Source organism: Haliotis asinina, chromosome 10 (assembly GCF_037392515.1).
Source record: "Haliotis asinina isolate JCU_RB_2024 chromosome 10, JCU_Hal_asi_v2, whole genome shotgun sequence".
In the NCBI taxonomy this organism is placed as follows: Eukaryota; Metazoa; Mollusca; class Gastropoda; order Lepetellida; family Haliotidae; genus Haliotis; species Haliotis asinina.
Window position 1 is genome coordinate 42,506,552 of NC_090289.1, and position 16,144 is coordinate 42,522,695.

General features: G+C 37.0%; 1 protein-coding gene across 1 annotated transcript in view; it reads left to right on the forward strand.

Moving 5' to 3' along the window:
• Nucleotides 1-10,913, forward strand: part of LOC137298537 (uncharacterized) — a 35,408-nt gene extending 24,495 nt beyond the window's left edge. The window contains exons 12-15 of the mRNA XM_067830836.1: nucleotides 1,308-1,505; nucleotides 2,157-2,315; nucleotides 5,461-5,586; nucleotides 6,023-10,913. Coding sequence (XP_067686937.1) covers nucleotides 1,308-1,505; nucleotides 2,157-2,315; nucleotides 5,461-5,586; nucleotides 6,023-6,210 — 671 coding nt within the window. The 3' untranslated portion in view covers nucleotides 6,211-10,913. The remainder of the gene's footprint in view (nucleotides 1-1,307; nucleotides 1,506-2,156; nucleotides 2,316-5,460; nucleotides 5,587-6,022) is intronic.
• Nucleotides 10,914-16,144: the final 5,231 nt, after the last annotated feature.

Sequence of the window (16,144 nt, forward strand, 5' to 3'; positions counted from 1 at the left end):
GGCGATGTACTGCTGGACGGTACAGTGATGGGAGTAAACCAGGTGAAGTCCTTCACCAAGTCTGCCCAGAGTCGCTCCTTTGTGGAGAAGCTGTCTGAGAAACCATTGCATCGAGTGTACATGCAGTGTGTGGAACAGAACAGCAATCCAAGCGACTCCTTCGCCTGGATGAAGTCAGCTGGTCTCAAATGTGAAACTGAGGGCTTCCTTTTTGCTGCTCAGGACCAGTCACTTCCCACTCGCAATCGCCAGAATGTTATTCTTAAAGAAAATATCAATATGAAATGTCGGCTTTGCAATCAATTTACAGAGACTGTCCAACACCTTGTCAGTGGATGCCCTTCCTTGGTACAAACACAAACATGATGGCATGGCTCGCTGCTTTTATTATCGTCTCCGCCATGCCTATGGCTTTGACTCCGAGGTCCATCCATGGTACGACCCTGAACATGTCCAGGGCGTCCTGGAAAATGCCAACTACAAACTTCTTTGGAATAGGCCAATATACAGCCTGAGACGAATTCCAGCCAACAAACCTGATCTTGTCCTTTTTGATAAAGCCAATGAAATTATTTATATCATAGAATTTTCTGTCCCTTTTGACAGCAATGTGATTGGCAAGATTCAGGAAAAGCATGATAAATATGCGGACCTCGCCTTTGAAATGTCTCGCTTGCATCCCAAGTACACTGTCGTCAGGCTCCCCATTGTTCTCGGTGCCCTTGGTTTGGTACCTCCTGATCTCTTGGCGCAGATGAGGAGAGTGCCCGGGTTCTCCACCGGGAGCACAGCCCTTCTGACAATCTGGGTAATGCAGAAGGCTGCAGTGTTGGGGAGCCTTCATATTCTCCGAAAAGTTCTTGGTGGGTTCGACTAGGCAGTGTTTCCTGGGAGAAGTCCCATTCGCTGTCTGGGCTGCGTGTAGAGGGGGCGAGGGCCCTGAGCTGATGATGAGCTTGACCAGCCTGACTGTGCCAGGATCACCCGAACCCTCTCTGCTGCATTTCAATTTTTAATCTGTAAAACATAATATGTGCATTTATATTGCGCCGGATAACACCATGCATTGATAACTTCAGGTTTTTGTTGTTAATAAATTTTATTGGTTAGAAATTTTGAATTTCCATGTTAAGTATGATTATAAAAAAACCATAAAAGTCAAAATGTCTTTATTTATTCAAAGGTCTAAATTTATTTTTGGACTCATATCACCTCAAAGGACTCAGTAGAGGCAAAGGGTTTCTCTTATTTGCAAATAGCATTGATAATTGAAATTAGTACCTCAGATTCAACCTACTCACTCACAGGAGCTGACGCCAACTCTTCTGATGCAACACGATGTAGTTTAGTCCAGTGCTTCCATCAGCACCTGTCTGACATGGTGGCGTTCCTTGAGAAGAGAGCAGCTCAACAGGTTGAAGTGGGACCATGCAGTCAAAGAAAGCTCGTGAAGCGACTGACTCGGAAAAAGGCTAGAATAGAAGACCTTTTGATTAAAGTATCTGGTAAAATGAAATTCCTGGTAAACATTCATATCTATTGAGATGGTATGTTAAAGTAGTGATGCTATTCCAGAGATTGGTTTAGATTGGTAAGTGATGGAAAAGTATTTTTTATTAAAGGCTTGGCCTGAATTTTAGTCCATAAACAATATCCCTATTTGGCTCATACTTCTGTTTCATGGCAATCCAATTGATTACCATAATCATGATCTTTACCATCAACATCATAACTCAAATTTGATTTCTTTTACTGTTCTGAATTTGGCCATGACATCGGTACACTGTGTTAAGCCCATTTCTGGTCGGTCTCTCTCTCTCTCTCTCTCTCTCACTCTCACTCTCACTCTCTCTCTCTCACTCTCTCACTACCACAACTACAGAGATTCCATGATATTGCAAAGTACCATAAGCCCCAGTGCCCCAGTGTCTTTCTCACTCACTCACTCACGCACCCACTGAATTATCATGATCTGTAAACTAAGCAACACATGTAATGCCTTAGAATGGTGGAACCATTTTCAGATTGTTTAATAAACTAGACCATTAGGAATGCTGTATAAATTAGTATCTCTGAAACAAAACTTAGTCATCTTGTTCACAGTGCACAACTGACATTTGAGTCATTCATTCAGATTAATTTTGAATGTATTTTAGAGAAAAACGATACCAGTGGGCCCAGCATGTTTCCTAGACGACGGAAACTTGAGGGTCAAGGAGCTTCCAGAATGTTGCAGAGGCTGTACAATACTCTGATGATTCAGACTGCAGAGTGTGTCCAAGAGAGACTTGATGAAACAAGTTTTGAACTGCAAGGTAGCTCACTAAAACTTTTTGATGAGATAAAAAATGCTGTGTATGTCAACTGACTTGAAAAGAAAGAAATGGCCAAAAATTGAAATGAAGAGCATGCTGTATAAGAGAATCAAGATTTATGAATGTCATTTTCTTTATGAAAATGTTGCATTATTTAGAAACGTTCTATTCACAATAAAGAAGTTCACAGAGCTCAGGATAATTTTTCAAGTGATTGGGTATTTACTCCCATATCTGTCTATGAATAATTTCATTTTTATAGGAGTAACTTGCATTTTGTATACTGCCACTAGTTTAAGGAATTGAGTACTTTTACACAGTGTTTCCTACTTTTATTGGGTAATTAATATTTTGAAATATATAAATATGTAAATTTTTCTTAAATGACCTAAATTTTTGCAATTCTTATATTGCCGATTAGTTGGCAGCCAAACATGGAAGTCATGCGACTACTGCAGTAAACTATGGACAACAACTACAACTATAATAGTATATGTATATAGGCATCACTTAAAGGTCACATGCAACGTAACACACACCTTTGAGTACGCAAGGTATTAAAGACCTATTGGATTTTAAGTGATTCTGTTTTTTGCACAGATTTGTAATTAATTGAATAAATGTGATTTTTATTGCGAAATTGCAAATATGCGCCTTATCTGGATCTCAGGGCCTAGATTTTCGAAGCTCTCTTAGCACTAAGATAGTCGTAAGTGTCATACATTAACATCAACGTACGACTATCTTAGCGGTAAGAGAGCTTCGAAAATCTAGGCTGACATTCATAAATCTGGCTTTTCTTATGCATTCCACCTCTAATTGCCCTTCAAAGATTTGAGCATTCTGTGTGCTTTGTGAAATGCTAATTTGTATGTTCACCGTATAGCTGTAGCATGACTCGCTTACAGAACGCTTAACACTACAACATATGTATATTTTAGGACAAGAAAATATATGAAAGGATGGTTTTCTATGCTAATATTTACTGTGCCTTGTCTGAACTAAACAGGTGAGACCACTTTCCTTTGGTGCCTTAATAAGCAGGTGAGCTACAGGGCCTGTCGGTTTTGTCTTTTCAGTTGCAATGATTTATTTGCAGTCTTCGCTACTGTTAAAGTTAAGTCACAGCATAAGTGCAGTAAATAGTATTGGAAAACTTTGATGAGTACTTTTGCCTTTTTACAATGTATATGAAATTAAGGTGGTCTGCTTGTCTGAGGCACTGCTGTTTGCTGTGCCAAGTTGCATCCCACAGGCCAATGATCATGGGTTTCATGGGATGTAAGGACTTCCAAGTTATGTGGGAGGTGGGGTAGCTTACTGGTTAAAGTCTCAGCTCATCATGCTGAAGACCTGGGTTTGATTCCCGACATAAGTAAAATGTATGATGTCCATATCTGGTGTCCCCCTGCCATGATATTGCTGGTACATTGCTAATAGTGGCGTAAAACCAAACTCATTCACTATGTGTTAAGTTTAATTGCAATGGTATAAAGTCAGAAATATTGTTCCATGCATTGTTCAGGGAAATAGGGTAGCCTAGTGGTTATGGCATTGGTTTGTCACACCAAAGACCAGGGTTCATTTCCCACATGTGAGAAATGCATTTCTGGTGTCCCCATCGTGATATTGATGGAATACTGCTAGAAGTGGCATAAAACCAAACGTGCTGACTTGCTCGCTCACTTCATGCATGGTTAAACCCAAATCACTCACTCTTCTATCCAATTCCACCACACTTCAATGCACCAGTCTAGAGTTGCATATATAATTACATGTAATGAAATATTCCAGAATCAGCATGGTACTACAAAGGTTTTAGTGTAGTTAAGGTACAACTCTGATTACTGTCTGAGATATGCTTTGTAATGAGTTTTTGTAATGTATTTTTGTAATAGATACCCATATGTTTCTCTGAAAGAAAATCCGTTTTCAGTCAACATGGCTGATACAGTCTGTTTATATTCTGTTATGAGTATTGAAACTATCAGTGGCATGAATGCTGAATATTTGCATTAGTAACAGTCCATGAAACTGGACAGCTGTTCGACTGGATCATCATTGTTGCTACAGGTGGTCGAAATGACTGCACCTAAAAGATTTGTTTCATATGCAATATATATTGATATGGCATGGTGTGAATGGTTTGAGCACCTCATAAACAGGTCAATGTTAATAAACTTTGTCTGTCTGTCTGTCTGTCTGTCTGTCTGTCACTCACTCACTCACTCACTCATTCCCTCACTCATTCCCACCCATTTGATAAAAGTTTTGGTAAATACTAGTTGATGTTCAGTGTCAGTGTTATTAGTCCATAACATATTGCCAGTTTCTGAGGTACACTTACTTCAGCTGTCATGAAACTTCATAGTTACATGTTCCTTAACAATTCCTTCATCTAATGGTTATGCTATTTCTGTCAAGTTCAAGGTCATCTTTGATGTTACTGAAACATGATTGCATCAGAGTTGTTGCAGTTTCATTCTCAATCATAGATTATTGTGGATCTTACAAACGTGTCCGGAATTGCTTATTGTCTCGAGCAGTATTTTGGGAATAGTACATGGTGGTGTTTTAAGACAAGGAGCATTAAAGAAATGTTTATGAGGGGGCTACTCATGCACATATTAGGGCTGCAGCAATACACCCAAATCTCGATGTGATTTGATTTTCGAAATTTGAACCTCAATGTAATCATTTTCAATCTAAATCTTCATAGAAGTAAAACTATCAGATATCATTTAATTTCAGAGTCAGCCTTTTTTGGCATGAAATAGCGATGTCTGCTAAAAACAATTCTCAGTCCAGCATCAGCCAATTACGTTTTGCCTTCTTTCAGTGCACAAAACTGCTCAAGTTAAAATAAAATTGACATTCTCGCTGTGTGTAAATAATCTAAATAGGTATTCAACTAAAAGATGATTCAGTGACAATGGTTTTCGAAAATAAAAAGGTAAGATTTGATTTTCAGTGAATTAAACAGAATCATTGCAGCCTTTACACATACACTCATGTATATGTTGATTTCAGGTAACAGGCATTTGTGATTTATTTATCTTACCCCCCACCCCAAGTAATATTACAAATGACAATAAATATATTAACTGTATTTTTGTTAAATGGAGTCATGTTTGCTTTAATTCAGTGACCTTCAAGCAGGATGAAGAGCTCAACCAAGGTCAGGAACAAATGGTTGTACCTAATGAAGAGCTGGAATGTGGAGAGCCCAGTGATGATAAACCTGAGACATGGAAAGACATTTCTGTTGTAGGTGAGAAAATTTCTTTTAACACATTTTCTACTGATTGATTAATGGCAAATTTTAATATTTTCTTCATGTGTCCTGTCAAGGTTCATGTCAAAGGGAAACCTCCCTATGATTTTTTATTTGAATTTTATATCAAGGGGTAAAGGGTAGTCTAAGCCGAAGACCCGGGTTTGATTATCCTCATTTTTTACAATATGTGAAGCCCATTTCTCGTATCCCCAGCAGTGATATTGCTGGATATTGCTTAGAGCGGCGTAAAACACAAAGGACTCACTCACTCACTCACTCGGTTACAGGCATATCAGATAACCACAGACCAAAGTTTCGATAAAATAAGTGTTTAGATAGAATAAATATACTGCTTCACTACTTAACTTCACAGTGAACAGATGCATAATGGACAAGCTGATTGTTTGACCTTTTTCAATCTTTGTTTCAGTAAAGTACACAGCAGAGACCCAGTGTGGAAAGGAAGAAGACGACTTCAAGGTCAAGGAGCAGATATCCAGTATGGTACACTTTCTGGATTCCAGGATCTCTCAGCTTCAAGAGGAACCCAGCGATGTTCACCGGATCCTTAGAAAGACAATCAAGAAAATCAAAAAGAAAATGCTGATATTATCATAAATCTGGGATCCTTAAAGATACTAAAGAAAATATCTATTCTTATATGTTAAAGTATCACTTGTAATGATCAAGAGATGCTGATGTTACTGAAGTCAAAGAATCCTTATTAAGACCATCATGATTGTCTACAGTCTGTAAGTAGGTGACGTAACATTTCAGTTTACATTTCAATTACTAACTGGAGGAAATTGGTCCTTTTAGAAATGTTTTCAAACCCAGACTTTACATCCTGATTTTGATACAAATACTACATAGCTGTTAAAGTTTACACCATACTTGCTTATGTGTACCGACAAATTTATGTGACAGTATGATGGCTAGTTTGAGGGTAAATAATGTCACAATATGACACGTAAAAATCTCTACACTTGAAAACGATACCATCAACTATTAGGAAGAAATAGAGGCCAAACAAAAATATAAGTCTAAGTCTGAAAAATAGAGGTTTTTGAACTCTGTTGCATTCGAGACAGTTATATTTCACAATTAAGTGTCTTTCCCTTCAAAATGGTTTTGTTCATAGTACTATTTCATGTTGTCACTTGTCTTGATATTGCTAACAACAGCATAAGCTTAAACTCACTCGTTTGCTTAGGATAACAGTATCACCACAGGCATCAATTCTGAGACACAGATGTCATCACATGCATAAAGACATTGCCATATTTTTGTTGGAGACAGTGCTTTGTTAGTGTCAATATTGACAGTGGATAAAGATCTAATCGGTATTTGTAATGTGGCAGTCTCTTGTCAATTTATTGATCTTTATTGGGGGAAAATAATTTTAATTTTATTTATATCAGTTTGGTGAGATGCTGCTGTTTGAGTTACAAAATATTATTGTAACTAAAATTGATTCTTTGGTTTTCGTTCTTATTTAGCCTCAAAAGTGTCATTAGTATCATCTTTGACCCCAAGATGATTCCAAGGCCAAAAATACAAGAGGATCCGAGCAATGCAGACACCTGAACTTACTCAACATGTTAGAATCTAATCATCAGTTTAGCCATTATTCGGACATTTTCTGAAGCTGGATGTACATTTTCGTGTATTTTTTATGATACAGTGATACCCTTGACATCCTGACATCTTCGTTTTTGTGTAAATCATCTGGATAACTGAATATCACGATAGGTGGATTTCTGTGATACAGGCTCTGTTGTTGGAACTGTAGCAAGCTTACACTTCTGGGTTAAAATCTCTTCCAACACAGCATGGCTGTTTTGATTATCCAATTACATTTCACTCAGTGTGATATTGGGCTACTAATCACCACCAATACCTTGCTGATTGGTCATTAATCCAGATTAGCAGACCTTATCCTGTGTCAAAGAAGGTGGGACACTCACGCTTCACTTCACACAATCTCTGGAAGATCAAAACTTTGTGCAGATAAGTTAATCAATTTTGTGTGAATTCAGTGGGTTCATTTGTAAAATTTACTGTCTGGAAACAGAAACCAGATATCCATTACAGACAGTCACTTTTACAGCACGGGAGGTTTTTTTCTCTTCTTATGAGAACTGACTGGAAGGTGAGGTTTTCAGATGTTACAGGTTTGGGTATCCAGGATCTTCACTGTACATAAAATTTTGGCCAGTTGTAGTTGAAACTCTCCTGCAACCCGTTTTGAGGGGATAATATTTTTGACTCTATCCATTTATGAAAATTTGTCTTTTACAGAGTAGAAGATAAAAAAAACATTTCATCAACAAAGTTTGCACATAAGTGTGATGGTCAACTGGTGCCTTTTGGTAGTTTGTTTTATCTTAATAGAAAATATTTAGTTTCACTTTGAGTGAAATTGGTGATAGTCCTTCTTCCAGAGCAGAGATTTGGAAGTGTTCAGTGTTTCTTTAAGAAACTTTGCACATTCAAAGATATGTCTTATTGGTGGTGAACTGATTCTTTTTGGTAGTTTAGTGTTTCTTTAAGAAACTTTGCACATTCAAAGATATGTCTAATTGATGGTGAACTGATTCCTTTTGGTAGTTACGTGTTTCTGAATAAAATAACTTTTGAATTTCCATGGCAACAAGTTTTACTTTGACTGAAATTATATGTCGTGCTCTTTTTTAGTGCAAAATTTAAAAACGTTTCCATACGTTTCCACTTTGTGCGTATTCAAGAACCTAATGACATATATCAACAGTACCACACTATTTGCAGTATAAACAGTCTAAGCTAGTCTAAGGTACATTTTAACTTGTTCCCTGATCTTGAGGGGGACATGGGTTGATGTTCGTTCAGTGTTTGTCAGCATAATCAAACAATGAGTGTACATCAACCCCGAGGGGTACATGGGCCCCGAGGTAACAGCGAATGATGTATCTATCTTACTGAACACCTCCAGGTTAATTTTGAACTGTTTGAAGCATATTGTACATACAGCCAACCTGTGTGAACAGAACGATTTGAATCTTGCATCTTGTATTTTCCCTGCAGGTATTGTCTTAGTAGAGTCGCTGTTGTGTAATTTCCCTTCTTAATATTCACAGGGACTGCATTTGAACATTTTGTCAACATTTATTTATTGGAATGCAAGACAAATCTTTTCATAGGCATCCCTGGATTTGCAGACGACACAAAAAAAACCCCAGAAACTGAAGGACCATCGATGATGTCAGAATTTCTTCTAGAACTTTGAATTAAACTTTTCATTTACATTACAACATAGTTGTAAGTTAATCTTAATGTATGGCATTCACATTTCAGCTAAGTGATTAGCTCATGTTGCTGGGAGTCTTTTACCCCTTCGTGTTGTCGATCTTGTTCTCAATACAAGGATAGGTTTTACAATGTCAGCTCTAAAATAGCTCTCTGAATTCAGCTACAAAAAAAAAAATAGATATTTATTGCACTATAGGGCTTACGATTTTTCAAGGCTTCCAAATTGGAATTTCAATATTACTACCAGGTGTCCATCTTTAATATTAAAACAAAACTCCAAATATTTATAATTTATGTATGCATATTTATGTGTTGTTATAGTGACATTGGTATGTGCCAGAAACATTGTAGCATTCTTTATTTTGTGTATAAGTGTGTCAGCCTGGTCTAAAAGAGAGGCTAGTCTCTGTATGATCTGTATGAAATATCAATCCATATAAATAGTTATTTTCAATCATCTTGTCAGGTTACTGCTTTTATTCCCTGGTCCATTAGCTGGAGTGATTTGATTCATCATTTTAACTTCAGGACGCGGTGGGGTAGCCTAGTGGTTAAAGTGTTTGCTCGTCCCAAATGCAGGTTTGATTCCCCACATTGGTTCATGGTTTGAAGTTCTTTTCTGATGTTCCCCAATGTGATATTTCTGGAATATTGCTAAAAATGACATAATATTAAACTTGCTCACTTGTTAAATGTGAAAGTTTTGTTGGTTAAGAATCTTCTACTTCAGTGCATACTTGCATCTCCATATAGCATTTCTGTACAGTTTCAGCTATAGATTAGTAAGGATTTGAGTTTTGTTGTGTGTTTGTTTTTGTATTGTGTGTTTTTTTTTAAAAAAAAAAAGATTAATTCATATGTTTGTGTATGATAAAACTAAGTTCTATGTCATGTATGTAGTTCATACACAGTTTTCCATACCCAAAGGTTTTTATTTGTAGTTTCATTTGGGAATAGGAATGTTTTGTTCAGGCCAGACCAATTCTGCTTCTTGGTTTATGGATTTTTGTCCTAAAGGCAGGAGGGGAAAAATTTAAATAAAATTACCAGTCAAGTAATATTCCTTCTAAAGACTCAAAGTATTTTACTATGGGCAATTTATGAAGTATACATGGGGCAAAAAATCAATCTAAAAAATATTTTTCTTGTAAGTTTACATTTTGGGCCAATGAAACATTTTTTGAGTGCTTAAAATTAATTTAATTTTTTTTCTTGTACTTGAAAAAATGCTGCAAGCAGATCCATAAAACAAGAAACAAAATTATGCTGTATTTTGTCTTTGGATAATATTTTGATCTGGCACTTCTCAAAGTCATTTCTGAATTGCTATGTCTTTTAGAAAAACGGATATGTTTGTGCAAATTCTACCACATTCTGGAACAAATAATGATGTTAAATATTGCTTTGCCACTGAATCTGCTTATGCTGCGAGTTGACTTTGTGATGTCTCCTATGGGAAGACGGATCCAGTATCAGGATAGAATGATTGTTGTAATGATACTGTATATGAGAGAAGCACTTCGTTTACTCAAACATTCATCTATTCATTTCATAATTTGTTACTTCATTACTTCAAACATTGAAAGTTTATCATGTATTGTTCTGGGTCAAGTTGCCTTACTTATTTGCCACTCTCATCTGTAGATTAATTGTTTTATTTTATGAAGTTCGTATCATTTACTTTGATTTTTGTTTTGGTAATTTAGTAACTTTGTTTTTATTGGTTTTACTTGTTGTTATTTTGAACTGTTTCACCAATTTTACTGTTGATGGATGTAGATATTTCGTACAGTTTATATTTATTGAAGAATTAAATGTCAAAGCACATTACAATAATATTTTTCCCAAAACCAAAGTGATAAGGTATACATTTTAATACTGACTTGAAAATTCTCAGAGACTAAACTATCTTATCCATAAGAATATATTGAGGTGTGTTAAACACTGATTCTTCTGTTTATTTTAAAGACACCGATGATGGTATTTCAAATACCAGTTGCTTTCTTCACTTGTTATTAAAACATTTCCTTAGAGGAATGGTTGTGTTGTCTGTTGGATCACTGATATCAAATTTTTCTGGAACAGGTGAGCCTGTCATCTGAACACATTATATAATGTGGTTTGAAATGATGATTCGCACACATTTTGTGTGGATCAATGCTGAAGGCAGAGAAAAACATTTCTCGGCAGAATTTCCATCACAGATACCTTCAACTGGACTTAAGCTGAAACATGACATAATCATTGATCTTGGATCAGAAGGTGACAAATGGCCAGTGCACTGTTCTCACTAGGTATTTAAATATGTACAATTTGACAAACACTTTAAAACCTAACAGGTAAATCGCAAATGTTTCATGAAAACACAGTGAATAGTTTCTACACCCAAAACTGTTTTCCCTTTTGGCAGCATATACTGCAATTTTGCCTCTTGTGTGCAGTGTTTTTTAGGGTACCAATCAAACTGCCCCAGCTACAAAATGCAGTCTTATCTATATCGTGGAAATTTAGAAACAAGACAAATTTAAACTTTCTGGAATATGACAATTAAATTTACTTCTTTGTTCTTGAAGACGTTATGCTTAATTTCTTCATTGAAATACTGAACCAAAGACGTATATTCACGTGAATATACGTCTTCGACAGAACATATGAAAATAAGGTCTCTAACTTTTTTGTTCATCACACAGTGCTTTTATCAGTCTAAGTAACCTTAGTCTCAGTGCTTTTCCTTAAACTGCACCACTTAGACTCGGTATTGGAGTATAACGAAAAATACTGAGGCTAAGTTTACTTAGACTGTGCTTTTATCGGATTTCAAGACAGATCATGAATATATAACTACCCTCAATTCTGGTGTCCCTCATGTTGATGTTGCTAGAAGTGGTGTAAAACTAAACTCACTCACTCTAGCCTTGTCAAAGTCCAGTTTGATTCTTCAAATAACTGATGGATAAGAAACATGAAAGGTTGTCAGTCTAATGAAATGAAATGGGCATACTATTTCTATACTGCTTATTATCCAGCGCCAAATGGAGATGATCAAGTTTCTTCTATGTTGCACAGTTCTTTCCCAGTTAAAGTACTTTGAGTCTTGCTTCTATAGGATGCAGAGGGAGAACATGAAAGGACAGGTTGTCCAGCAATCACATGCACATTCAAAGAGATGGGATTTTGGAGACAAGTTACACCAGTGTATGCATGTATTAACTGCAGGAGATTTCAATATACGTCATTCAGTAAATCATATCTGTGATTATAAATCAGAATCAAGTTTTACTAGTAAAAGGGAACTTTGGGGCATGCCAAGTAAACTTTGCCTTCATGGATTTTCAATAGTTTCTATTTTGTCAGTACTAATCTTGAACTGGAAATTATTTCTTTATAAGTGGAAGATCTGTTTTGTCAGGGATACTCTACAACAGGGATAGGACACTCGCTTGCTTTCTTTACCATCTGTACTAATTAACGTGTGTCTCGTCATGCTCCAACACACACAGTGACTTGGCTCTTCCCAGTGCAACCTCAGTTGTGTTTAACCAGGGAGGCTATATAGAGTATATACGTTGTAGATTATCCCTGGTTTAACAGAACTTCAGCCAGTTTATTGTTTCAGTCGGAATTTCACAATGAATGAATTATAGTAAGAATTAAGAGCAAGAATTATGTGAATGAATGAACGAAATAAAGAAAAAAGAATAAATAAGTACATATGTGAATGAATGAAAGAATAAATGATACACCGCGGCCTTCACTCCCAAAACATGTTAAAGAACGCAACAGTATCGCGAGAACACGTGTTAACATCAGCTGTCCTTTTAAAAAATCTACTTTGAAACATTTTGTTTATATTAATAATTAATTCAGATATCTTATTGCATGTGGGGAATGAACATTAACAAAATGTTAACTGACACTGTCACACTGCCCTCAAAAATAAAGTGCAAAACTCCTACAAAGCGTTCTAAAACACCTGTCCAGTTTTGTCAAATAATAAGATCAACAAGAAAGAAAGAAGTTGTGAAACTATAACCATCAAGCATCAATAGCGAATCAGATCAGATCGGCAATATGTCATATTTTTCTCACACCTCAAATACACCCTAACATTTTGTTTTAGATTATGGAACTATCATTATTACTTGCAAACACATTTCACCTGAGAGTATATTCCCCTCATAAGAATTAAAGGTGTATGTGAAAGATGTTTTTGAAGTAATAACTAGAAACACTCAAACAACGGCGTATAGTATTTCAATGGCGGATCAGAGGAGATCGGCGATATGTCACATTTTTCTCACACCTCAAATACACCCTAACATTCTTTTTTAGATTATGAAAGTATCACTATTACTTGCAAACACCTTTCACCCGATGGTATATTCCCCTCATATGAATTAAAGGTGTATGTGAAAGATGTTTTTCAGGAAGTAACTAGGAATACTCAAACAACGGCGTATAGCAATGGCGAAATGTCATATTTTTCACACACCTCAATTACACCCTAACAATTTCTAAGTCATGAAACTGTCACTATTACTTGCAAATACCTTTCAACTAAAGGTATGTTCTCCTAAGAATTAAACGAATGTGTGAAAGAAGTTTTCATCGGCACAATTTAGTCCATCTTCGCGGTGAATCGAGTATAGAAGCCAGTGAGCTATAACATACCGACTTGAAACTTTACTACAAATCTACTGTCCTAATACGGACACTAATACCAATTATTTGACTTAAACTGAAGTGACAAAATAGTTAACCTATCTTCTACATGTTGGATTTCAGTTGTTACAACACTCAGCGAACTTAATCAGCTGTTGAAAAAAACCCGGGCTCAATCTTAAATACTACGCTGCCACCATATTGGCTACACTGGCTACGTAACGACCTGAGACATACGTTCAGCGGCTTTTCGAGGAGTTTCTTCTCCCACTCTAAATAGGCTCCCTGGTTTTGTTAAACCTGAAAGAATCTAAGCAGGTGTTTGTACATGTAGGAAGATACTCAGACATCTGTATACCTATAGGATTCGTTCTGGACAGTCCTGAACCTAGATTTTCGAAGATCTCTTGGCGTTAACATAGTCGTAAGTAAATCTTAATGTATGGCACTTACGATTGGCTTGACACTAGGAGAGCTTAGGCCCTGTTACTAGAAAACACTTGCATTTTTAACGGGATCTTGCAGTTAACCTGGTCGTTTGGTGTTTGACCCTCTAAGCAGCAACATGCCAGCTATGTGACGGTGGTTTGTCAATAATAGTCTGAAACAGACAACCCAGTGACCAACAGCATGAGCATCGATCAAAGCAATTGGGATATGCTGGAATCAATCCGGCCAGCCCATCTGACCACCAAACCCGTCTCTGTGACAAGCATGGATTGCAGAAGACCGGTTCTAATCCCGATCTTCTAGGGAGCAACGCCATTAGAAGAGTAAGAATTTCGTGAACTTTCGTTGCATTCGTAACTACTCGTCTCTTTCCGTGACCTGCATGAAGGCTTGCCGGAATGACACGAGTCATTGCTTTCGTTGTATTACAAATATATTGGTAGACAAAGCATTATTGATTTGGCACCTTTAAAAGGTTCTGCTTCCAGTGAAGACATGGTCAGTGACCCAGACCAGAAAAAAACCCAACAAATATTTAAAAAGGTGTCCAAATCGTAGAGAATGATTTTGCAAGTCTGCTTGAAATTAGGAATTATTCTGGGAGCTTCCTTGGTTGTATTTGTTTCGTTTGATTGTTTTTCTTTTGTTTGGTTGGTTTTTCGTTTGTTTTAGAGACGCATTTTAAATTATGTAACTTTATTTCTAGTTTAAATGTGATGAACTAGGAATATATTTCGGTCTGTGTAATCGTTCACAAAGCAATCTCAGCGATAACAGAAGCGTAACTCCCATAGGTTACCCCAATCGCAGCTCTAAAAGCGTTTTATGAAACGGATCCACGAACGTATATGTTCATTACTAGTCTGCTTTCCAGTCGGCCTATTGTGTTCAGTGACCCATGGTTGTCGTAAGAGGCGACAAACGGGATCATGATGACTGTGATTAGGCGTGCTGACTGGGTTGATACACGTCATCGTATCCCATTCGCGTAGACCGATACTCATGCTGTTGTTCACTTGATTTTCTGGTCCAAACTTTGGGTATTTCTGAGTGCGACATAAAACTAAACTCTCTCACTCAATATGTGGGTTTCTCCCTAGGCGTCGATATAACACAAAGACTTCAGTGACGATGTAAGACTGTTGCACAGTCCCCGCCCCGAATTTGCTTTCCTTCGCCACGACATTGTTTTACAAGCGTACTAAATCAAGTAATCATGATTTTCCTCAGGTTCGGAGTCTCTTGTCATCTTCAAGTAAACGTACTCACCTAAGGTATAACTCATCGCTGTTTTTTATTCACTTTCAATTGTAATGTAAACGTTTTACGTTTTTAAATTACCCCCGTCCCTTGTTTCGAAAGTCTCTACCTACATGTGTAAAATGAGTTCTATTTTGACTGACATTGTTAATTTCTATCCGTAATGATATCGAACATCTAGTGCGAACTGACCGTAAAAGGAACGTTTAGACAAAATGCGTTACCTTTGACATATAACTAAAGTGAGTTAATAAAGCTTGGCTACTAACAGCAATCCAGTATTTGTTTGACTAGAAATCTTCAATTACATTACAAGAACAAAAGAACCCTAAACCCAACCCTCACTCGAACACCTCCGGATCAGGCATTGTCAGCATTATATCCCTGCTCCTTAATGTCGAGTAAATGTCAGTGGAGGATATAAAGCTTGCACACTGGAAGTTAACTGAAATAAAGTGGGGTTAACCCACTTTGATTCCGTCATCAATTACAGAGATGCTGGAGTTGACAGTACAAGGGGTATCAGGCTACTTCCATAGCATCCACTTTGCAGCTTTGGTTCGATTGTCTTTCGTAGTCATAGTTCGTAGACACTGTCAGTCCATATGTATGTCATCAGCTGGCCCGTGGAGCACCCGTAAAACCTAAGAGCCGAACATATCGATGTAGTCGTGAGCAAATGCAAATTCACCTTGACCTCATCATATATGACCAAACTTGCAGAGTGGAGTGGACGACTGGCCTATCGTCAGCCTGATAACGTGTGCGATAACATAAAAAATAAGACCACGTTATTGAACAAATTAAGAAAAACACAGCAGCTTGAATATACAACTGATGTACCGATACGGTCACGTAGAAAATGTCATGTCGTAATGATCAGTGTGACCTC